At 40.0% G+C, this 24,257-nt stretch overlaps 1 protein-coding gene across 3 annotated transcripts; it reads right to left on the reverse strand.

The window, feature by feature from the left end:
• Positions 1-22,562, reverse strand: abi3bpa (ABI family, member 3 (NESH) binding protein a). 3 transcript variants are annotated; one of them, XM_085920909.1, is made up of 23 exons: positions 22,291-22,562; positions 15,630-15,809; positions 15,464-15,532; positions 15,257-15,389; positions 14,974-15,164; positions 14,839-14,882; positions 14,263-14,308; positions 13,087-13,152; positions 12,852-12,929; positions 10,224-12,119; positions 10,043-10,120; positions 9,530-9,694; positions 8,872-8,928; positions 6,360-6,422; positions 5,532-5,654; positions 4,883-4,972; positions 4,325-4,537; positions 4,089-4,197; positions 2,488-2,567; positions 2,279-2,308; positions 2,037-2,195; positions 1,724-1,846; positions 1-1,103 (listed from the first exon to the last, which is right to left on the reverse strand). In XM_085920909.1, the coding sequence occupies exons 1-23, from the start codon at positions 22,394-22,396 to the stop codon at positions 988-990; spliced, it is 4,215 nt and encodes a 1,404-aa protein (XP_085777035.1). In that variant the 5' UTR covers positions 22,397-22,562; the 3' UTR covers positions 1-987. The 3 variants fall into 3 exon arrangements, with proteins under 3 accessions (XP_085777035.1, XP_085777036.1, XP_085777037.1); XM_085920910.1 differs by lacking the exon at positions 8,872-8,928; XM_085920911.1 differs by lacking the exons at positions 10,043-10,120; positions 10,224-12,119.
• Positions 22,563-24,257: the final 1,695 nt, after the last annotated feature.

The raw sequence follows: 24,257 nt of genomic DNA on the forward strand, positions 1-24,257 counted from the left end.
ATAAAAACCAGATTTATTGCTCAATAACAGTTTATATGTTGCAACACAAAAGTATTTGTAAGAAGTAATTTGAAAGTTATGTACAGTTTGCAAAATGTTTCAACAAATATATATCTATCAAACAGCCTCATTAGAAAAAGGTTAGTATTCAAAACTACATCATAGAAGCTGATTCCCAAACATGTTGCACTTTTTCTTTCTTCCAACAATCTTAAACTACCCCTGGTAGACAAAACCCCCCCCAAAAAAATCACTCCATATACATACACATATATAAACAAAAGTATAATACTGTGCAATCTGCAACTGCTAGCAATTCCTCAGGAACAGCGAACTGTCGGTCTCGCATGTGTCATATGTGCTTGTATTTTGCATAATACAAATGTACAATCATTATATGAGTGGCACTTCGTTTCTGCATAGAAATGGTGTGTGGGTGTGTTGGGTGTAGCCATGCAAGTATATGTCCTCTGGAATGTACAAGCATGCGCTATAATCTTGTAACCACCCCTTGATAAATAGTATCATACATTTTGGGAGCCAGCTTCCCAAAAATGTTCAGAACAATGACTGTATAATTAACATTTTGACCACTCATGCATCCATTTTGACACTTTTACAACATCAACAATTTGTTTCCTGAACCCTTTCATACCTTGTAGAAACCTTACAGCCCCCCCCCCCCCCCCCCCCATACCACCAATCTACAGTGTCTATGGCAGGGGCTGCAAGAACATTTCATCCAGCCTGCCATATAATTCTAAAAACAAATCCTCAGCGAAACATCCAACCAACAAATGCTAATAATATATAATAATAGACATTTGCTCAGTCATGTTTTTTTTAAATGAATTTACTATGGGCCTTAGTATCTAAATGGGTGGGAAAAGGTTCTCCACCCCTGGTTTATGGTGACAGGAAAGTTCCTTCACGTTAGACACCTTTGGTACTTGTTTTCCAGACTTTCTTCTGGACTGCCTGCAGGTGTTACCACTTGCCGGGAATGGGCGTGCCGCATTCGTACCAGCCCACGTAAGTCACATGTGACTTGCCGCCAATTTCACCGAAGCTAACCGGCTCTTGTCTCAGCGCCCGGAAGTAACCTGTGTTGGAGAATAAAAATCAAACAGGATCCACTGGAAAAGTTTACTGTTTACTTGCTGGATAATTGGCATTAAAAAAAATCAACATGTCGCAATAATACAATGTGTTTCTGTTGTGTCCATTGTCCTGTGGGACCTCGATAGAATTTGGAGGATGGCAATGATGGGTGCTGTCTCTGGAGCTCATCTTTTTATTGTATTTAACATAGGCGGATTATTATCACCTGGTTGACTGAAACTGCACGGTAATATTATGGCTGGAAGTTTGGCGTTACCCTTGAAAATCGTAAATTATGTGCTGTGTCTAGAATTCCTGTAAAGATGATTCTGCGATTCAGAGTAACTGGTTAACTCGTGGGTGGCTAGGCACTGATGATTATCGGCCATTTTTTTTTTTTCATTTAATCCTGGGGCCTTGCAGAGAGTACACACGAAGTTTGGTTACATCGACTGAGTTGATTCCTGACAGATGTCTGTTGCATGATTCGATCCCAATCCGTCACCCACCACCGCACAAGCAATGTTATTTGGACCCAAAATGTTACTGTGTAAATAAATGTGGACACCACCTTTTTGTTTTTGGTGAAACTAAATCTGTATGCTAGTCATAAATAGCCTACCTGGCCTGGATGGCAACAGGTGAGCAAACAGCTGTGTCCCAGTCCGCCCGTCTAGGAAGGAGTCCACAAACTGGCAGTGGTCCTCACCGTAACCTGATTGATCCCCGATATTGTAGAACTTCCCTAAAGAGAAAGAAAAAGATTAGGATTCCATGAAACAATGGGTTGGGGGACCGGGATGGCTCACAAGAACTTGGGCAAAATAGGCAGGACAAATAAAATTAACATATTTGCCATACTGCTAATTGATCATCTTTAATAGTGCATTTGTAAATCATTTACAACTTGCAGTACAACTTTCGTTCTTATGTACCGTTGAGAGAGTCACTAAGGTAGATCTTATATCGCAGGGAGTTGCACAGCTGGATGCCCACAAACTTTCGGTACCATGTCCTCTTTACATATTGCTTCCCATTGCATTCCGAGTAGGCGTCCGTCTTAAATGGGAATTGCGTCCAGATGGCATCTTTTCCTGTAGAAAAGCAAATGTAACATGTATTTAAAAGAAGAAAAATATGCCAGAATGTAATGATTTTAGGAGAGGATAATATTTACCTGATACGTTTTCACTCACTCGTGGGTCAGCTGCAAGGAGAAGAGAAATTATTGTCATTGTCACGTCTAACATGTAATTTGACACAATATTGCCTGCCTCTTTAAGGCAGGAACCCATATTTGAATCAAAATGGATGCCACTAAAATGTAAAATATATATATATGGCTACAGTGGTGTGAAAAACGTGGGGGAATTGAGTGAAACTTGCCTGACTCTGTGTTGAACGACACAGGTTCGCTGGAGGGTCCCGTTCCCAGCTCGTTCTTGGGTGTCACTTTGAATTCGTAACTGAAACAACACAGAAAACAATCAATCTGGGGGATGAATCGTACTTTGCGCACATTTTTCCCATTGAAATTCCCCTTTTCCACCCTCCATCCAGAAATTGTTGCCGATTCAGAGCCAACGTGAGATGCAGTGACTCATTCACTGTAGTCAAACAGCTGATGGTTATTCCACGTGCTGTTGAAGCTTAAGATATCCTGGCAAAAAGCAGCCCAGGGGATACTTCTGGTGAACTCTTAAAATTCCAGATGCAAAGAGAAAAATCCACCATGCACTCCACCCTTAGTGGTTTTCTTTCTCTTTAGTTATTTTTGCATGCAGGAAAAATAAAATAACGCTACAAATGGATTGATTTATGTTATTTATTGGTTCTTGACTCCTTATAAACTATCCCGAAAAGAGTCCTGTTTTGTGCCTGAGTATATTCAATGTGTGCGGCGGAAAAGATGTTGGGTCAGTTTTTCTGCATTGGCAGCTTTGACACATACTTCACTTCAGATAAAACTGCTGGAAAACGTCAGCTGTAATCCATCACAGTGACGGATGAATGGGAGGGTCAAGAAAAACAACGGGATTGATAACTAGCAAAACATAGCAATTAAACTTGTAAGCCTCTTTTAAAATGGCATGTGCGGTCATCCCAACTAAACACTACTCTCAGATAATCAGTGACGTGCGGTCAGAGGCAAGGGAGGCCGTGCCTCCCCTGCCATCATGAAAAGTCAGTACCTCCCCAGTCATGAACCTCACCGCACGTCACTGCTGGTGAGAGCTGTTTACTTACTACTAATTACAAACACTACTGCACGTCCGCAGTTTTGTTTGGTATGACAAAGTAAAAGAGATAAAATAATTATTAATTAATAATTAATTAGAATAATTTAGTTTGGATTAAAAATCTGACATGATAAAATTGATATTTGAAATAGTAATTTGTGTTAAAATGCATGATTTAATGAGCAAAACAAATGTTTTAGAATGCATGATTAGATTGGTAAGAATTAAATTAAATTTAATGCATTGAGTGCAGAGTCGTACAAAAAAAATCATTATTTATGTTTGTTTTGTAATCTCATGCATTGAAGAGTTTTCACTTGGTGAATTAAAACTGAGTGAAACCTCGTCTTCGAGTGAAGACCTTTTTAAGTGAAGAAAGCTGTGCAATTCAAATACACTTGACAGTGGTGTGCTAGCATAACACTAATGACCTAGATCACATGATGCTACTGTGTCAGCAAACTTTAAATTAAACTGTGGCGGCAACGACTCTTAGAATTTGAAGTTTGTGTTATTAACCAAAACTCACGTTTTTGTGCTCTGGTGGCATCTTAGTGCCAAAGAAACAATTTGAAGTGTGTTGAGGAGCTTCATTTAGACAAAAGTAAACATTTGCTGCCCTCTTGTGGCAGTTATAAGCAATCACCACCACTTTTATGGGTGACACATGGCAAATCTAGTGCCAATTAGCACATTTGATGAATTCTAAGTCTTTAAAATCTAAATGAGCTTTTGCTGGTTGTATACCTGCTTTCTGGTTTTAGATTCTCTACTGCCGTGTGTGTCTGGTTTGTTGTCGTCAAGATGGACACTTCTTCTCCATTGGGTCCTTTAGCTGTTGATACGACCTCATATTCTGACAGAGAGAATAATAGTCATTTCAATGACAAAAAAAGCCCCTAATATATAAATGGTTTACATGAAAAAACAATCTCAAAAGAAAAACAAAATATGTCAAAATGTGCAACATTGTCTTGCAGTACCTCTGGTTTCATTATCCGTTTTCTGCCAGTCGAGTATGACAAAAGACGGACACCCTTCGACTGTGACCACGGTGAGGTTGGTGGGTGGGATTCGGGGGGCAGCCGTCACGTTCTGATCGCTGCCGTCCTCCTCGTCTGGGAAGTAAGCCAGGGAGGATGTGATCGAACACGGCTCGTCTGGCTTCTTATCAGTCTTGTAGACGACGTGAGGAGCTGTGGAAGTGTACAGTCGGAGCATATCATTAATGACACAATTATGGTTATAAATTGCTTTCCCAAAGTCTGAATTTCCGGTTTGGATCATAAACTTGGCCATTTTCCACAGCTGTGGTCTCTTTTTACACTAAGTATAAATCTTATTTTTACACTCTATTATAAGTATCAATTTCTGCCTCAGGGACTGAGTTGGTTGGTTGGTTGGTTGGTTGGTTGGTTGGTTGGTTGGTTGGTTGGTTGGTTGGTTGGTTGGTTGGTTGGTTGGTTGATTTGTATTGGTCAGTGCTTGGTATGTATCGTGGACCAAACGGTGTAAGATTAGAAGAGATTTTGCAGTCTTACCCACATAGCGCTTCTTGCCCATAATGTCCACATCGGATGCAGGCAGGGGCCTGAAGATGGAGGAATTTTCATTCACGTCAAAGCGGCTGTCTGCAGAAAGGAACAGACAAGTTTGTGTTATGTGCCGACAGTCCCTGGCAGGACCCTCTGTTAGCATTTTTCATAGTTCTGTCCCAGGTCAACATTCCGTCTGCCCAACACCTGCTCGAGCGTTCACCACAACTCAAAATCACACATGTTCTCTTGTTTCCTTCTCAGATTGCAACCTCCTCATCCATGGATGAATCGCTCCATATGGAATGTTCTATGATAAATGAATAAACCTGTATAAACTAACGAATTCCAGAGTTTACAGTCAAGTTCAAGAAAGTACTAGATTCATTTTCAAGCTTTCCCAATAAGTTACAGCTGTGGTTAACTGCATATTAAAACAAATATTCAAATACTGTACTCAAAAGAACTCTTTTTGTTACTCTCCAGAGGGCACCTTATGGTACGTTATGAGTAAGTGAATGGGCAATGCTTTGGGCACATTGAGATTTTGTTTCTGAAACTTTATGGATTGCCAACAACAAGTTTTGACTGCAATTGTACATAATATGTTGTGTATACATACATCATTACAAAACAAAACAATATAGTTTCCTACTGTTTAATGACGGGGTAGTTGTGGTTGTCTGCAGCCGACGCTCGTGCTTAGGCTTGGATGTGACCAGAGGGAAAGGTTTCAAGATGGACTCCTTGTCGCCTTGTTTGAGGTCCATGGGTTTATCTGAGGCAAGACAGGAGGAGGAGGAGGAATGGGAGGTTAGTTCATCATGTGACTCACGAACAGTTGTGTTCCATCTGCTTTGGTTGTCGTTCTTGCAGAGCAGTTCTGTGTCATCGGAAATAAAATGTTGAGCTTTTTTTTTTTGAAGATGAAAATTTGCTTCGATTGTCACGCGCACCGTTGTGTCTGACGTCAATGTAAGACAACAACAATAAAAATATTGCATTAGGTTTACGCAGATAGTGCGCACTAGTTTAACTTTATTGGATGTTTTGTGTTTTTCATTGAAAGCTCATCTTGAGTGTTGTGGTCACTTTTAACTTGTTCAAGATTGACAGCTGAAATAAATTGCCGTTAGAAGAAAACAAGAATCAAATATTGCAGTGGGACTATTTAGAGGAAATGTGGAGTGAAATTTGATGACTTAACGTGAGTTTGATGACTCAACGACAGGAAATTTTGATTGCCATCACATTGAAGTCAATTTTCTCCTGAAACCGTACAATTCTGAAGTAAAATGATAAAAACATCTTCACTGAGTCTCACATAAACAACAAAATGCTGTCTTGGGGAATGATGAATGTTTTCAGAACTGTAAAATAAAGTCACCAGGCTATCAAGTCAAGAAAGTAACTTGAAAAGCAGCTTATGTGGGATAGCGTATACAGGCGGGGTTTCAGTCGTGTTTGTAATTGTTGCCCTCACCACGGTCATTAGGCATCCGCACCAGGTTGGGTCTCTTGTTAACAGGAATGGCTTGGCGCAGAACTGCAAAGATTAATGGGAAACATTACATATTGTTACAGAATTACAATGACAAACTCGCATAGAGCAACTGGTGGGCTGCATTGAAGTAGTCAGAGAGTCAAAACTGGAAATAAAATAGTGGTGGATTAACAAGATCACATTTATGGATAGAAGGGTAGTGGTGGTCGAGAGCTGTCAACAAAAATAAATGCAGACACAAAAGCGACATTAAAAGCTAGGGATGGGCATCATAATCGATTAATTGAGTGTTAATTAATTGCCTCTATATTGTTGAAACATGACATCAGATATATCATTTTGGATATATCATTTTGGTACAGCAATAACATCAAATAAGGAGTTTCGAACATTTAGAGGCTGAATTTAACTTTCATTAATTGTTCATTTTGCAACAATTAATCGATTACATGAATGTTATGTCATCAAATGCACATCCCTGATTGTAGCAGATTTATGTATGACAAGCCAGGCAGATTGGCAAATGCTGCCACATCTACAACAAATAAAATCGTCAATCAGCCCTGCAAATTCTTTTAATGATCTGTAAAAAGGCAAGTCAAGTATTACTTTGTTTTTAATGAGTGACTCATTTCTTTTCCGATTTATATTTCTGATTTATTAAAGCACATGGCACTAAATCATTTAGGAGGAATCACTGCGTCCTATGGGTGTCCAGCTCTAGCCTGGAAGACATTTCCTTAACTGGCGTTGCTCAGCTACAATATATTTCACATTGCACGCCTTTGGTCATTTTTCATTCCCTTATCACAGAGATAAATCATTGATTATTTAATACTTAATACTCAATGATCCAAAGCAGCTACAAGACATTTATTTTTGGGATTGTTTCCTTCCCTGCAATCGATGACCTAAGCCGCTTCAACTCCCTGAAGTAATCGGCAGAACAAACCACTGATGATTCTCTCTGAATTAGCCTCAAGATGAACCGTCCACCATATGGTAGACATCTAATGACAAACATGGACTGATAAGTATCAAGCGAAATACTCAACATCCATAAGGTAATCTATTTTTGTGATTATGTGAGACAGCCTAGCACAAAAAGATGATGTCATGCTCACGTGGATGAAGGATAAACGTTTAGTGATGTATAGCATGTGTTTTTAACCGAACATGTGTTGCATCATTGCTGTTTTTGGACAGCGGCTATTACACAATTGGGGGGGGCACTGATTCTAAAAAATTCTCAAGTATTGTAAGAAGAGAAGAAGAATATTCAGGAGCACCAGATGTTTTGTACCTCGCAATTACTACTTACAATTGCTTTGAATGTTACCTGCCTGGACAGCAAATAAACCTAACAGTTGGACTTTGGAAAGGATTATTTCTATGACTTTGTTATGGTGGGAAAACTGTTCAATTATTATCCTGGAGCTACTCCACTTAAAATAATTGATTCACAGTAGGTTGTTGAGTCTTTTACACTGGTTAATTTAAAGTAATGGTTACAATACCCTTCCTGGGAAGCCTTCAAAAATATCTGAAATCATCCACATTTACAGAGACAACACATGACAGCTGTGACTGAAGGAAATGAGAAGTGAGCACAGCGTCATCGTTAATATGTGCGGTCCAGACGTGGTTTGCATTCTCCTCCTACGACTGACTGACTTTAATTAGCAGAGACAGATCTGGCAAAAGTGAAACAATATGAAAAGTTTGGCGGGGAGGTGCTGAAATGTGCTCATCTTTGATGAGCTATTATTATGCTCAACTAAGAATGGGCATTTGAAGAAATGCCTTTTGTCGATCATCGGGAACATTAGTTCATGAAGTTTCTCTAGTTTCAAAGTTTACGAGAACCTGTTTAGGCACCTCATAACTGTCCTGATAATGGTTTCATTTACTATCATTTTTTATGTCCTCATTATGGTTGCAGGTGAGCTGAAGCCAATTCCAGCTGACTTTGGGCTGTAGGCAGAATATACCTTGGACTGGTTGAAGTCATTTTGTTAAAAAAAAAAAAAAAACCTCACCCTAATTGACAATTTTGAGTCTATTCAAACCATAAAGCAAATCATGCATGTTTTTTCAAATATTGGAGGGAACCGGACTTTACAGCCGAGATTCACACCAAGGAGCTCTCAAGGATGTGTTGAGAACAATTCCACTGTGTTGCTGATTTGAACTTCAGATGGATCATATTCCAGATGATCGCTAAAAGTTACTTCAAATAATTTTTGATTTACGCCCATCTTTAGCTGAAACAGAACTGAACTGACAAGGCATTTTATACGAATAAAATAGCCACAGAAGTTCTGACAAGCAGGTTGAAGCATTAGTGGACTGTGATGAAAAGCGGATGATGATAATGATGATGATGACAATTATGATCGATTATTATGATGTGCACATAATGGGACACACTGCAGCAATGGGTTAGTGCGGATGGAACGCTGAAAGATGTTTTTTTCTTGTCAATGTTTACCAGGTTTCTCTTTGGGCCATGCTCCAGGTTTAGGGAGAACATTGCTCCTATGATGCGCTGTTGGAGGGAGAAGAAGGATGGTTATCAAATGTTTGGTGTCACTGGGTTTGGCAGTGTCCAGTCAGGAAAAACAAAGCTGAAGATGTTTCTTTGACCTAGTTTTTACAGATGAGCTGTGTTTAAAATTGGAGCTGGCATGACTTTATTGACATTAATCTTATAATTTGGCCTTCCTCGTTCTCCATTTTGTAAGTCTTTTGAGGTGGCTGTGGGTATGTTTAGGAAAGGATGATACAAACAGAGGAAAAAGGGACTGGCGAAACCGCCTACACTGTGCTTAGTTTGGCGTGCTAGGTGTAAATGTTGCGTGTTCTTGCCAGCGCTCTAGCCAGACATCCCACATGGCCCAGCATAGAGGGATGTAAATCACATTAACGACACCAAGGCTCAAGCCACAAATGCAGCAGAGGTGTGAAGTACACCACATGAGAGCACACGTGGTTGAGCAGAGAGAGTTTTGGGACTGCCGAGGAAGACATAAGAGCGCAAAATGGAAGTTTTTCAATGTATGCATTTCTAAACCAGGAGCCATCTGCTGTCATCTGTAAATATAAAGAAGTAGGAAGTAGGATTAGAAGTAGAGGAAGTTCTCCATTACCCCCAGAGGTCCTGGAGCTGTGGGAGGAGGTGGGGAATGGTCTGACACCATTGCGAGGGAAGTGAGGAGGAAGCCGGACGCGTGAAAATGTTGTGTTTCTTCCAGCCGGAATAGCTGAGGAGTTAGTGGGGGAGCGAGGGGCCTCGACTCTCCGGTTGATGGTACCTAGATAGAAGAAAAGAGGCATTTGGGGAGGTTAGTGATTGTTCACTTGCGAGCTTGCCAAGCTAAATGGAACAAATGGTGAAAGGAATGTTGACGAGGGACCAAGGAATGAAATGACAGAGACATGAATGGCACATGGCGTTGTTTGTGAGTGGGTGGCGGTTAGGAGGGTCTGCTGGGCCGCGATTGATAGCACACATGGTGACAGGGACAATGACGTGGGTGTGAGGATGGAGATGGAGATGGGGAAGCAGTGATATCATCCAGTGGTTTGAGTTGCAACTGGGTGTCATACAGTTTGGACGAAAAGCGGTGATGGTAATGCAACCAACTTGTTGTGGTGTTTACCAAGATTGTAACTATGAGACTTCTCTGCAGCCGGGGCTGGGATTGGCAGAGGCTTTCCCTTCTCCGGTGGACTAGGAGCTGCATGGGAAAAAACTCATGTATATTCTAAAGGGCATTTGTTGTAATTTTGACATTGAACATTGGCTGTCTTAACATATGTGTGTGGAAAGTAGGTGTTTACCAGTGGGAACTGCCTGCAAGGGTGGGACCTCAATAGGGTCAGAGTGACTCGTGGTTCGAGGCTGAATCTCTATTCCAGGCTGTGCTTCTGCTTTGGACTCTGGTGCAGGATTTACCTTGGTTTGGGATTCATAGTGGGGCTGATTTTGTGTAGTTGGTGGGACTTGGGAAGCAGGTTTCCTTTGGGGTCGAGGGTCTGACCGAAGAGGAGACTGAGGCTGTGACTGGGTTCTATTTAAAGGGTGTGGTTGGTCACTGTGTTTGGTCAGTTGTTTTTTAGACTTGGCTGGCTGACTTGGCTGTGTTTTTGTTTGTGAGCGTGCTTCTGGCTGGGATGTTCTCTTCAGTAGAGGGTGCGTCGTGGAGGTTGAAGAACTAGTCCTTGGTTTGGTTGTTGATTGAACTTTAAACTGTCTCTTAGTGCTTGGCCAAGGCTCTCGAGGGGTGTTCTGTAGAGTGAAAGGTTGGGATGTTGTCTCAAAATGGATTTTTGATTCAGATTGGGTTTTAATTGTTTTGATTTGTGGCTCAGTTGAAGATTGGGCTGATTGTTTCGGCACGATGTAAGGAATTGTTTGAACTTGTTGTCTTTGAGGTTGATGTTGCTTTGTTGGTTGAGGCATTTTTGGATGGGCCTCAAATCCAGGCCTGCTTATGAACCGTGTTGGTTGTATGAGATGTGTGATTGGATGATTTGGTGGTTTAGGCTGACTTGTGGTTTGACGCTGTGATAGGGGTTGTGGATCTGTCTGAGGTTTCAATTTTGTCTGCATCTTGGGTGTTGATCTGGTTTCTGACTGAGGTTTTGCTTGGGGTATAGGTTGTGATGTTTGATCATGTCTTTGAGGCTGTGATAGGGGTTGTGGATCTGGCTTGGTTTTCAATTTTGTCTGCATCTTGGGTGTTGATCTGGTTTCTGACTGAGGTTTTGCTTGGGGTATAGGTTGTGATGTTTGATCATGTCTTTGAGGCTGTGATAGGGGTTGTGGATCTGGCTTGGTTTTCAATTTTGTCTGCATCTTGGGTGTTGATCTAGTTTCTGACTGAGGTTTTGCTTGGGGTATAGGTTGTAATGTTTGATCATGTCTTTGAGGCTGTGATAGGGGTTGTGGATCTGTCTGTGTTTTCAATTTTGTCTGCATCTTGGGTATTGATCTGGTTTCTGACTGAGGTTTTGCTTGGGGTATAGGTTGTGATGTTTGATCATGTCTTTGAGGCTGTGATAGGGGTTGTGGATCTGTCTGAGTTTTCGATTTTGTCTGCATCTTGTGTGTTGATCTGGTTTCTGACTGAGGTTTTGCTTGGGGTATAAGTTGTGATGTTTGATCATGTCTTTGAGGCTGTGATAGGGGTTGTGGATCTGTCTGGGTTTTCAATTTTGTCTGCAACCTGGGTATTGATCTGGTTTCTGACTGAGGTTTTGCTTGGGCTATAGGTTGTGATGTTTGATAATGTCTTTGAGGCTGTGATAGGGGTTGTGGATCTGTCTGAGTTTTCAATTTTGTCTGCATCTTCGGTCTTGATGTGGTTTCTGGCTGAGGTTTTACTTGGGGTTCGGGTTGTGATGTTTGATAATGTGTTGGACTTGGGTTACGTGTTATGGCATGCAGCTCGAGATCTGGATATGGTTCGTGTTGAACTACGGGCTTGAATCTTAACTGATCCGACTGGGGTTTTGGTTGAGAACCTGTTTGGGGTTGTTGGGGTCTGGGCTTGGATTGTGTTGGGAGTTGATGAAGATTTAATAGATGTGGGGCATGATTTGAGGATTGTCCGCTATTTTGCTTAGGGACTGGTGCAGAAACTGCTGGAGGTGAAATCTGAAGTGGAAGTTGGAAATTAGGAACTAAGGGGACCTCGTGGAAAAGAGGAATGACAGATTTCGGTTGGCCTCCTCCTGGGTGGCGTATAGGAAAGAGAAAATATTACCTGTAAGAAACTGTCTGATAAAAATGACAAACAAAAGTCATGACTGACTGGCTGCAGGAAAACAGAAGAAGTGCAGGCAAAGACCTGGAAACTTGGATTGTGTTGCTTGGCTTAGTTTTACATTACACATTATCTTTTACCTGGCTCAAGTTTCAGTGACTCATTCAGTTTAAAAAATATCCAGTTTCCTTAGCCAGGATTTGTATGGTATGAATTCAAAGGCTGTCTCACTACAGGATACTAGGATAGAGGGTTTTATTAGGAATTGATTGATTGCTGGTGTTATAAGCAAAGAGAATGGTTCGACTGCTAGTGAAAAGGAATCAGAGGAACTCCAAAAACAACACAGGCAAAGCCGATAGAATGAATTCCAAGACTAGAATAATATCTGGATTTTATTTACAATAGCACCAAATTAATTTGTTCGTCATAAGTCTGATTTTAATTTCGTCAGCCAAACAAACCGGTAACTGAGAAAAAACACATTCGGAAGAAAGCAAGGCCCTAAATTCCATTAATAAAAATAGCTGCACGAGCTACGTGGTGCAAATCCTACCTTCTTTAACCCTGTTGAATAGCTGACATCACACATTTAGTGTGGGCCAAGTATGCAACGAACGATTCATGGTCAACACTGTCTTCCTCTCAATTAGAATAGGTCCACTTTTTAAGTTCTTAACAAAAATGAATCTCTATTTACCAATTGGCTGTTTGGTAGTCACAGGTGCTGTGGATCCAGTGGTAGACAGAGGTTCCTGTCTAGTAGTTGTGGTGGGAGCTGACAAATATAGTACACATTAGATCATGTGAACGAAATGTTGAAAGTTGAATAAATGTTGCATCAATCCTTAGTTGATAGAAAGGCAAAGTTGCTCAGTAGCATGTTTTCCTGACCATTACAGAATTCCTGAGTTCATACTCGGAAAAGAAATTACCAAGAGTTGTCTTTGGGGTTATGTGGCGGGAGAGAGGTAGTCTGCCCTGTGTCCTATTATGAAGAACTAACAAAGAGTAAAAGAAAAATGGTTAGATTCAAAGTCAGTGCAAAGGTTGTCCCAGTCCTGAAAAAAAGCAAACAAATGGAAAGGCAAAGCATTTGGGCAATGCAAGTACATGGTTGGACAGTTCTCCCCAGGGATTATCAGGGTTGACCTGTTCACAGTAATGCTTTCTTTTTTGTTATTGATAAAGTCTCAAGCCAAAAGCTACATGCCAGTGTTCCTTAGATCTTGCTTAGACAATATGAAAGTTTTTCAGGCACTGTAAAACATGATTCAGTTCTGGAAATAAATTTAGTGTGAGGTGGTCTGGGTTGAGCGGAGGTTGTGTTTACTAATTTTTTGTGCAATATTTAGTCAAGATTAGAAGAAAAAAAATATATACATAAAATGCGTAATTATACTTCCAAGATCGGACAGTCCAAATTGGAAAAAGTGGATATACAGAAATGTGAGCTGCAATTATGATGTCTAACATGTGTATTTTCTATCCTGCATGACTAACACAACTATCTTACAGTATTACTTGTGTGTGTCAAGTATTTTACCCAGATTTGTTTCATTCTGTTTCCTTTCAAATCGTATTAATGTTGCCTGGAGCCAAGTATCATTAAGGCTTTCACCAAATCATATGTTTTGGGAGTGTGAACAGAGCAACTCATGGTGGAGAGCATTTAATTACTTACTCTGTGAATACATCAACTCATACTGTTTGCTAAGTAACAAATGATGTTAATCTGTGATTGGAATGAATTATATTGTATTGTAATTGGAGTTAATCGTATATCACATCGTAATTAGAGTGATTTGCAAGTAGTTTTTCTATCATGGCATAGTATCACAGCAGTTCATTGGCTTGAGTGATTCACATCACTTGTATTTACTATTTTACTGAAATTTGGCTCAGTCTTGCAAAAACTAAACAGATTTCTGGTACTTGTAATCTGCAATAAATCAAAGCATATAAAACAAAGATATTTCCAGTGCTTCAACTCAAGGTTCACAACAAAGCAGAGACTTTTTCCCATACATAACACAAAAGCATAATGCATCTTCTTTTCCAGTCATAAATACAACCCATTTAGCAAGAAATTTCTTCTCTGATCAACTTACCATGACGAGGAGCAAAGGGGAAGTGAGGACCTTGGGCTAGGGGTTTCTAGTGGGCCCAAAACAAAAAGTGAGATTAGGTCAACAATATAGTCACAATAATTAATAACAAATAAATTGACAACTACTGGAGCATTCGGTTGTTTTTAGTATCTCCTGTTGACGTGATTGGCTCTAAATTGGAATAAATAAAGACGCTAGCACACTACAGATGGACTTGGCTTGTCACGCGCTGGCTGTACTCATGCCGTTTCCATTCGGCAGCTGGAAGGGAAATTAATGAGGCAAACAACCCTGAGAATAGCATACACGTACAAAAAAAATGTACATGCTCTCCAGAGTGTATTAATTCTTCCGGGCGCACGCCCTGTTCTTGAATATGCTTAGTCTGAGCCGAGCTGTTTGTTCTCATTAGCTTTAACAACTCTTTCATCATATCCAATGAACAAAGCACATGTTGATTGATCCATACAATAAATCCTCATGTAATAAATGATGGAGTTATGTTGACATTGTTAGAATGTGTGCTACGTACTTTGATCGTATTAAAATAATGATAAGGTTAAAAAAAGTACTTACCACAGGGCTGATGGGACGTTTGAAGATTTTCCTGATGACTTTCTCTAGAAACAAAATTTTATACAGTAGATAAATAACTTGAGTCTCAAAGACAAACTGAAGGTGATAAAAGTGTTCTGTTGTTAACAAGTTCACCTTGAACGACCCCAGAGCTGATGTTGTGGATAACAGGCTTGCTCCACGATCCAATCCTGTCCTTAGAGCTGGGCTGGACACCAAACTCGTAAACGGCATTGGGCTTGAGCTTGTCAATGACCGTGTCACTCGTCGGGCAGGTCTGGTAGTTCCACTTCCTGTTCTTCTCTCGGTAACGCACTGTGTAGTGTCTGTACCAAAGAGGATATGCCCTTGCTTCAGCTGTTTGATAACATTTTGTCAGCAGTTTTCCAATTTTATGTCTACAAATATGTAAGCATACCCATCCTCGAGACAGTCGTTCATGATATTCCCTTCGTAGGGGGTCTTCAGTAGGGTCCCCCAGGAGAGTAAAACTGAGGTGGGCGTCACTGACCCAATTACCAGGTGGAGTGGCTTCTCCATTTCCACTTTCCCTGCAGAAGAATGGTCACTAACATACAGTAACTGCATGCCATTTTTAACAGCTTTCATGTTCAAAATTGCATACCTGTGCAGTGCTTTTTGACATCGTTGGTTGGGATGGGCTGTACGGCGATAAGATACTTAGGCTCGGCGTCTGAAGACACAACATTCACATCTTAGTCTTTAAGTTTCAAAAGACGTGTGTCTTCTTATGAAATAGTATGTTTGTGTTAGTCATTGGCCACCCTCACCAAACTCAGTCTCGTAAGGCTTCCCGTTCTCTGGTAGCGGAATGAACTGTTTGGAGAACATGCTGCTGCCGTAACCCAGGATGTAACCCTCCAACTTGGTGTCGGTGTTGGGACGTACAAACTTCATCACAATGGTGTCACCTGTGGCGTTGATGCGGACCTTCATGTTCTGACGTCGGACTGGCGGGACAAGGTAGGATGTGATTACTGGAGAAAATGCTTTCGTTGTCATTATGTCCTTGTCTATATTTGGAGAAATTTCCTAGACTATGAAACCATGTTCACCCTGGTATTTATTCTTATTCTTATTCTTATTCTTATTATGTATTTTATTGATTGAAAATTCAACCCTAGAACACATTTTCGCTTTTGCAACATGAAATTTAGTAGGCGTGTCAAATATGAGTGGAGCCGCAAAAAAGTTGTATTAGTATTGCCTCAAAAACCTGGAGAGCATCTTAAGCAACCATTCTGTCATTTTCTCCATTGCCAGGGGGTCCTTAAAAAATTAACTCATCCAAGAGATTTGTCTGATTGCTCTCAAATTTGTACCAGATTTATTAGGTGTTTGATACTAAATGGGATAAAAAAATAGTACTAGTTATTGTCATCATAATTTGATAACATTCTGGATAACTCATTTCCACAAGGTCAGTGCTTGACTATGATGAAAGTCTCATTCTAAAAAAAAAAAAAAATGTTTTTAAAAATTTAAAAAAATAATCTCTTAGGCACCTCTTCCTGCTGGCAGCAAATATTTTTCATTTTCTGCTCTGTGCCTCCCACATTTCTCCAGACCACCTTGAACCAGCGTAAAAACCTTAATTATATGGGTAAAAAAAAGGTTAAAACTAACATTGAGAATCTAGTACACTCAAATCATTTGATCATATTTTTCTCGATCAAATGAAAAACGCTTCGTTCAAACAGTTCAATTTGGGGTCAGAAATAAGCTAATTTATTGTAGACATTAATGATTGGAAGTCATGTTGCTTGGATGAGTGAATCTGTTCCATAACGGTGATTGATGGTGACTTTCAATTTCCACATAAACATGTAGAACAATAAATCAGAATACTGGGCATACTTGTGTTGGAAATTATCAGACGTGACAAAAGAATGACTGGCAAGTTGTTCAAATGAATTGTGTTTTTGTGGAATTGTTGGTTGGCTTTTACCTCATCTTCTTTGGATCAACATCGACAATAAAGCAATTAGTGGATATTTATGGTTTTAAAAAAAAGTTTGGGAGTGACAGATGAGCTGTGAGCTTTAGTCCCAATCCTTTGTAGTTAAGACTATCAACACTAATTTTCCCAAAGTACATGGCTTTGGCTTCAATCTCAGCACTAAACGAAATAGTGGAACTTTGCATGCCGAATGACACTAGCAGCTGCCAGACCCCAACGGAGACACTTGCAAAGGGGGAAGCCCTGGACTTGAAAAATACCCTCTTAGCTTTTCCAGCTATGTGTTCCCGATGAAAACCTCAATCAAAAGCATTTATTTTTGCTTCTCCCCACAAAAGCACAAGTGAGATTGGCCCAGTGAGTAGGAAACATCAGGAAACATCTGGCAGTGTGTTGCTAAAATCAATAAAACCAAAGACTGGCTCAGACCCGCATCCTTTCCACACTTGAAAACTGTTTAGTCTTATCAATAATTCCCAAGTATGGTAATTAGATCTAAATGATGACTAAACCACAGGCCTGATCACGAATCCATCACTCAGCGGCAGCACTCACATTGTTGCGATTTACATGCACTCTTGAGGTTCTCTGAACACCCAAATAGCCGTAGCCCAAATTGATTTGAGATATAATTTTACTGTTTTCCACACAATATTACTTGCCATTCTTTCAGACTAAACAGTACAACATGCCAAAATTTCAACAAATGCTGTTAGCTTTATTCTACACAGTAGACTGGCGAAATAAGAGACCAATTTATCAAAATTATATTTGTTTTAGTGTCTTAGTCTTTGAACATTTGCTGCTGTTACATTGTCGATTTACTCCGGGGAAGCTCTGTTTATTTGTTAATTTTAATATTTATATTAATTATAATAATTTATATGTATATTATTATATTATTTATTATTATATATATATTATTGTGTGTGTGTGTGTGTGTGTGTGTGTGTGTGTGTGTGTGTGTGTGTGTGTGTGTGTGTGTGTGTGCATATATGTATATGTACATATATATGTATATGTATACATGTATATACACATATATATATATATATACACACAGGGAGAGAGAGAGAGAGAGAGAGAGAGAGAGAGAGAGAGAGAGAGAGAGAGAGAGAGAGAGAGAGAGAGAGAGAGAGAGAGAGAGAGAGAGAGAGAGAGACAGAAAGCTTTTATTGGAATTTTGACATTGAATTGTTAAAAATTGAGGCTTTAAGAACAATTTTTTCCTTTAACATTCAGACTTGTTCCTTGTAATTTCACTTTTTTTTCAGCAGGGCTCTGCTATCTTCATTAAGGACCAACGACGTCTATCTTGCGTGCTTATTAACAGCAAAAGTGTCTGCTGCTGACCTACATTTCTTTTTGGCCTCGTCAATTGACGCAATCATTATCTGCAGACTATCCCAGATGATCATTTAATGCGCTCATTCTAACAAAAACAAACACGGTTTGTGTTTTACAATGCTTTTATTAAAATATTATGAGTCTGGCAGCAAATGTTAATCCAGTTAATTCCCACTAACTGCATGTGCAAACATTCAAAGAGCAATGAAGTCACCAATAAATAAATGACCAAAATCTGATAAACATCTAATAATTGTCCTCTCCATCTTATGTTTTGGTGAGTAAGCAGAGGAGGTCATGCTGTTGTGTTGGAAAGTAGCAACACCCTCAAACTGGAGCCTGGCTCAGAAGAGAACGTTATCACTCGGTGATGTATAATCCTCCGGGAAAGGGAGTCGCAAAACAATGGTGACGAAAACACACAGTCATCTCAGCTTTGACCACAAAATTCCGTGATACTGTCCATCCATTCATTTTCTGAAGTGCTTCTGATACCAAAAGTATATTGTGGGGTGTTTTTTGTTAGAGTTTTGATGGACATTAGGGGTCGGAGAGGTAGAAAGATTAAATACTTTAGTATTGACAAAAGTTTCTACTTGAATGTCTCTACTATTTCGTACTTGGTTTGGTTTGGTTTTGCTTGCTTAACTGTTGTTGTTTTGTTGACATGTTGACTCGATCGAACTCTTGGTCGGATACGATGTTGACCAACTATTTTAGAGCACTGCATTGCACTGCGATTGACCTGTGAATTTGTATTGCTTAAAATTCTCACAGTATAAAGTCTTCCCCACTAATTTTGAAAGCTGTAGCAAAGATTGTTTTGTTCTCAAATAAAATGTGTCTTTGTTTCATCTGAATGGTTGTTTTTTGTGGGTCACACAACAGATCTGCTCTCATCCTCCCAACTAAATGAGGGTGTATAAACTTTATACCCGTGTGGTATACTGCCCAACAAACTATATCCCCTCACATGCGTGATCGTTTAAATCAATTAAACTGAGTGAGTGAATCCCCCCCCCCTTTGCCACACACACAAGAGGTGATGTCAAGCGAGAGTTCTCAAAAGATGGGAGGTAGATAGAAGAGCCGAAACAGATGTTTCATGGCCTACTCCATTTAGGGCAATGGAGTATAAAAAACTTGGCGTGTCTTGTGCCAGCCGTGGCACAGACAGTTGAAAATAATTTAGATAGCGACAAAGCAATGACAGCACCAGTGGCCTACATTAGTTAAAACGGGGTTGAGGGAATATCGGCTATAAATCAGTGGGAGTCTTCTGTGGAACAATCCCTGCTCCAGCGGGAGATAGTCATGCCAGGGATTGCACTCTGCATATTTTCCTTGGCGGCGTCCGTGCTGCTTTCACACTACAAATGGCTTTGGGTATATTTTTAACAAAGCCACAGCTGCTATCCCTTCCCCATTGCGGTGTTGCTCCATTGCATCCTTCTTCTCTTATTCTGTATGTGGAAGTGGCCATCTTTCCATCATTTTGACACCTCGGGATTCCAAGTTCATCCGGTAAACCTTCCCCTCTACTGTCTTCGTATTTCCATCGCCATCATTTATCCCTGCTTGATCTGTGGTTTTGTTCTGGCTGGCTCAATGCTCTCTCCAAGACATTTATCATCTAAATTTGGGTCAGCCGTAAATAATGTTTTGTTGTAATACCGAACAGGATGATGTCATACATTATTTTCTAGGATACCATTTTTGTTTGTTTTGTTTTTGGCATGTGGTTTTAGTTTTTAGGCTCTTTGGAATTTGGAAGTAAGAGTCAAAGGATAATATATTGTATATAGGAACTACACCTAAAGCTTGATAAAACATGTTTTGATTCTACGCGACTTCCTGTCTCACGCGGTTTGGTCTTGGATCCCAATTTCAAATACATTTTGTAAGTCACTAGCCTTAAAACATTTGAAAACAACACAAAACCATTGTTGATGCCAAAAACATTGGGATGTAGCATTCATTATTTATTTATTTTTTCAAATAACTCAGAGCAACAAACTCAGAATTAACGCGATTCCCAAATTCTGGACCCCAAATTCTGCGTAAAATCGAGGTTCAGGTGTACTGTACGTATTGTAGCGTTAAATATGTTTTTTTAATAGGCAGGGCTTGATGCAGTAACGAGTGATTACAGTGAGTGTGCTTGAGTTTCTGGGCATAGGGTTTCTTGTTGTGTATGTTGTGTGTTTTAAAGGTCTTCCAGCATTAAAAAAAAAAAAAAAAAAAAGGCAAGTGGAGCTCTCAATTTACATTATTTTTCCACAGATGTGATTTTTCCACAAAATAAAAACAAATTCTCCAGGCACTTTAATATTTAACTCAAAATGCGCAATTTCAATCATTGTACCCATTATGAGTATCAAGCTTGTGGAAGTTAATTCCCGGGCAAAAACTTGCTGGGACTGGAGAAGGATGTGAGATTAAAGATTGTGATGGTCAGGTAAAAACACGTTTCAAAAAATGCATTTATTCAAAACCTACAATTAGATAGAAACATGTATTTGTGCGTCGTTGCGTTTCTTTTGTTGTTCATTCGGTCACGTTTCAATCATGTTTGCACAATTAAAAGTGAAGACTTGGCTAAAAATAGCCTTTCAACAGATGTTGAAGGCATGCGTTGTTTCAAAAGTTGGCAACAGTTTTTGTAACATGAGTCGCCCCCATCTGGTCAGTGGCCCAGCGTTTGTTGAAGGCACGACCTGACAAATCTGACATCAGTGCTTAATATCTATCTCAAAGGACCACTCAGAAAGATTGAACCAATGACGCTACATATTTTTTGACTGATCTTAAAATAAGCCCTGAATATCTTGAAGTTGTTGCTTTTGAAACCAAACACTTCACTGCATAATGTGTTTGACTCTCAAATCAGATGTTTGAGCCAAGAAACACTTAAAAGACCTTTTCCCACAGAGAAGAAATCAAAAAACAAGCGTAAAGCTGCACACCATGACTTGTCTACAAGCCAACTTCTGCCAGCAAGCGTGAACCAAGTGAGGCTGGGCCGCTGGCTGCTCACCTCACATCATTTTTATAACCACCAAAGTCTTCAAAGGGGCTTGAACATACAAATACAGCACGACTGTATGCGGTGGAGTAAAAGAGGGCTGGAGTTTGTTTGTGCAATGTGAGACAGGAAAATGTTCTGTTTACCAAAATTGCCAATCAGTGACTCAATTGTCTAATCTGCTGAGCCTGTGTTATGGCTTCTTTCCTGCTTGGAAGAAAAAGAGAAATAAACTCGTGGAAGGAGCTGTAGCTTAGATTTGTTTTCTTTTTGCATACTCCCAAAAGGGAGGCAAAATGGATATAATATTTGTCTTCTATTAAACATCATCTCCCCTCTGTGCTGCTGGAGCTGCTGAAATCGTTGTGTGGTCGTTCTGCTTAGACACAATATGTGAGTGCTTTACTGCGGTGTTTGCGGGTACTTTGATTAAAGTCTAACTCGTGTTTTAATAGCCGCACCAGAAAATCAACACCTCCTGCTGCGGTACTTGCAGGAACTTCATCTCGTGTGCTTGTTTTGCAAGATGAACTCTCTAACCTGAGGAAGTACTAATACCCGTGATAGAGCAGCTGTTCTCTCCTTGAAACGTGACTCATTTAAAAGAGAAATGTTTTTGAGGTGAGTCTGACAGGTGAGAGATCGATTTCTGTAGGCATGATGTTCATTGGCAATTGGCAGGACCAAATCCGATGCACTTACAGTCTTGATGAAATTGATTCCTACATAATTCAGGTGCAACAGGGAATGCGACTGTTTGAGATATGTTTACATGTTTATACCAATAAAATGGTAAACAATATTCTTTTGGACAACAGAATCTTCAGAAGTTTTGTCTCATAATGAAAGTGCTAAATCACATTTAATAGCATGAATCCTTAACTTAAAGCCATCAGAATTGCACTGTGAGAGGACACGCACCAAAAGAGGATGACCAAGCCTTTTAGTCAGAGATCCATTCATTCATTTTCTACTGCTTATCTGGTTCAGGTGTCTGTCATAGGTAAACCGAAATCTAACTCATATGACTTTGGGAATGAGGCAGGACACAGGTCTCCGGTTTATCATATTCAGATATGATCAGGTCGGCATGTCCTACCTCTGCTCCTGCGTGGCGTTGAGGGACCAGACAAAACTATCCCAGCGATGAGGACCACCAGGAAGAGGACCAGAAAGCCGGGCGAGCGTTGCTGCACCCTCGTCATGACTGCGACGCTCGGTGGTGGCGAATCTTAGGATGAATGGACCAGCGCTGGTGTCTCAAGGGTTAGATGAGGCTCTCAGGTCACGTGAAGTAGCAGCGACAGGTAATGAGTTTCTTGCTTGGATGGTCTCTGTAAGAGGCTGGACAACTTCTCTGAGCTGAGCAGGACTTGTGCAGCACACTTGTGCAGGTTCAGATGCTGCTGCACTTTCTATACCTCCCTGGTGGAGGGGAGGGGTCAGAGGGAGACAGACACACTGGCTTTCTCTCCAAAAGGAGTTGTCACCAAACTTCCCGCCCTTTTCTCTCTGCTGTTTTTCCCCCCCTCCCTGCTTCGTCTGGTTTGTCCACACCAATTCTGCTTTCCATCTGCACCAGAGGTTCTCTGACACAAGTCATTGTTTTCATTCTCCTTGCCTTGTGTTTCTCTCTGGAAGTGTTTTTATACACACTAAAAGTCACATTCAGAACACCCAAATTACAAACATATAGTTTGGCTTTGATACGCATGCTTTAGTGATAATGCCCAATAAGGTTTGTCTTGTGGATGTACACACAAAATGCGACATTTGAAGTTTAGCTCGCTATGGTAACATGTAAAGCAGTCTTTCCCAAACAGGGGCTTAAGGGTGCTGCATTTGACTTTTGCATTCATGATGACAACAGAGCCTCGAAAACAAATCCAATTAAAAAAGTAACAAAAAAAGACACTTTTATCAAAATCTTCTCAATACTCTTTTGAAAACATAGTGTCTTGTTACAAGTGACAACAGCAGCTGCATTTTAAGTGCAAATCAGCATCTTGGGCATGAAGAACCACTCCACAGTTGAAAATACAAGTCTCTAGCATCTCGTGGAATCCTCGTATCTCCATAATCATCACTTTTCAGGAGAGCCTAAAAATATTTGTTCAACCTTTAACATAGCATCGTCAACGAGAGCCAGACATTTTCAGCAATTTTGACTGGTCAGTAACTTGCTACCTAAATAAATAAATAACTAAACAAACAAACCAATAAATAAATAAATGATAGAGTGATAAATAAATCTAAAAAATACATAAAAAAATGAATAAATACATACATACATACATACATACATACATACATACATACATACATACATACATACATACATACATACATACATGCATGCATATAAATAAATAAATAAATAAATAAATAAATAAATAAATAAATGGCATTTGCTCCCTATGGTCATAGAATGCATTCTCAACCAACATTCTAAAAGTGAGCAAATTCAAAGACAAAGAGTGAAGTGACAATGTGCTGGCAGTAACTCAGTCTGACTTTAAGATCACTGGGTTAAAGGTTCCAATCCCGCTTTCTGAAGAAGAAACACAGACATCTGAGAGGTTGTAAATGCTCGTCAGGTCAAGGTCACAGACCTTCACCCCGAAACCCTGACTCGTAATTCTCCTTTCAATGCAAGATTTTACGTTTTAGCAATGTTATTTGTTTCCACAATGTAAAGTTTATGTTGAAATGCTTTAATGGACACTTTTCTACACATCAGAAGAGTCTACTCCACAAAGAGGCTACAGAGCTGCAGCAGATTCACTAGGGCAGCAATAAATGCATATTATTTTACAAAACATCATTTGAATAGACTCTGTGAAAGCTGTGAAATTCAGATTTTTTTTATCTGAATGTCAGAAATGAATGATAGACTTGGGTACTATATAGAAAGCTCTACCAAATACTGGTGGTTTCACCAGTACAGCTGCTCTTGTGTTTGAGTTTATAGATTGCTGTTGCATAATGTTGTCTTTACTGTTTCTATTGTGCCAATTTCCCCTCTTTTTTCTTTTTAGCTTTCGAAAAGCCCTTCGAGGGAAAGGT

The sequence above is a fragment of the Syngnathus leptorhynchus genome, chromosome 9 (genome assembly GCF_054491065.1).
Source record: "Syngnathus leptorhynchus isolate UIUO chromosome 9, UIUO_Slep, whole genome shotgun sequence".
NCBI classification, from domain to species: domain Eukaryota; kingdom Metazoa; phylum Chordata; class Actinopteri; order Syngnathiformes; family Syngnathidae; genus Syngnathus; species Syngnathus leptorhynchus.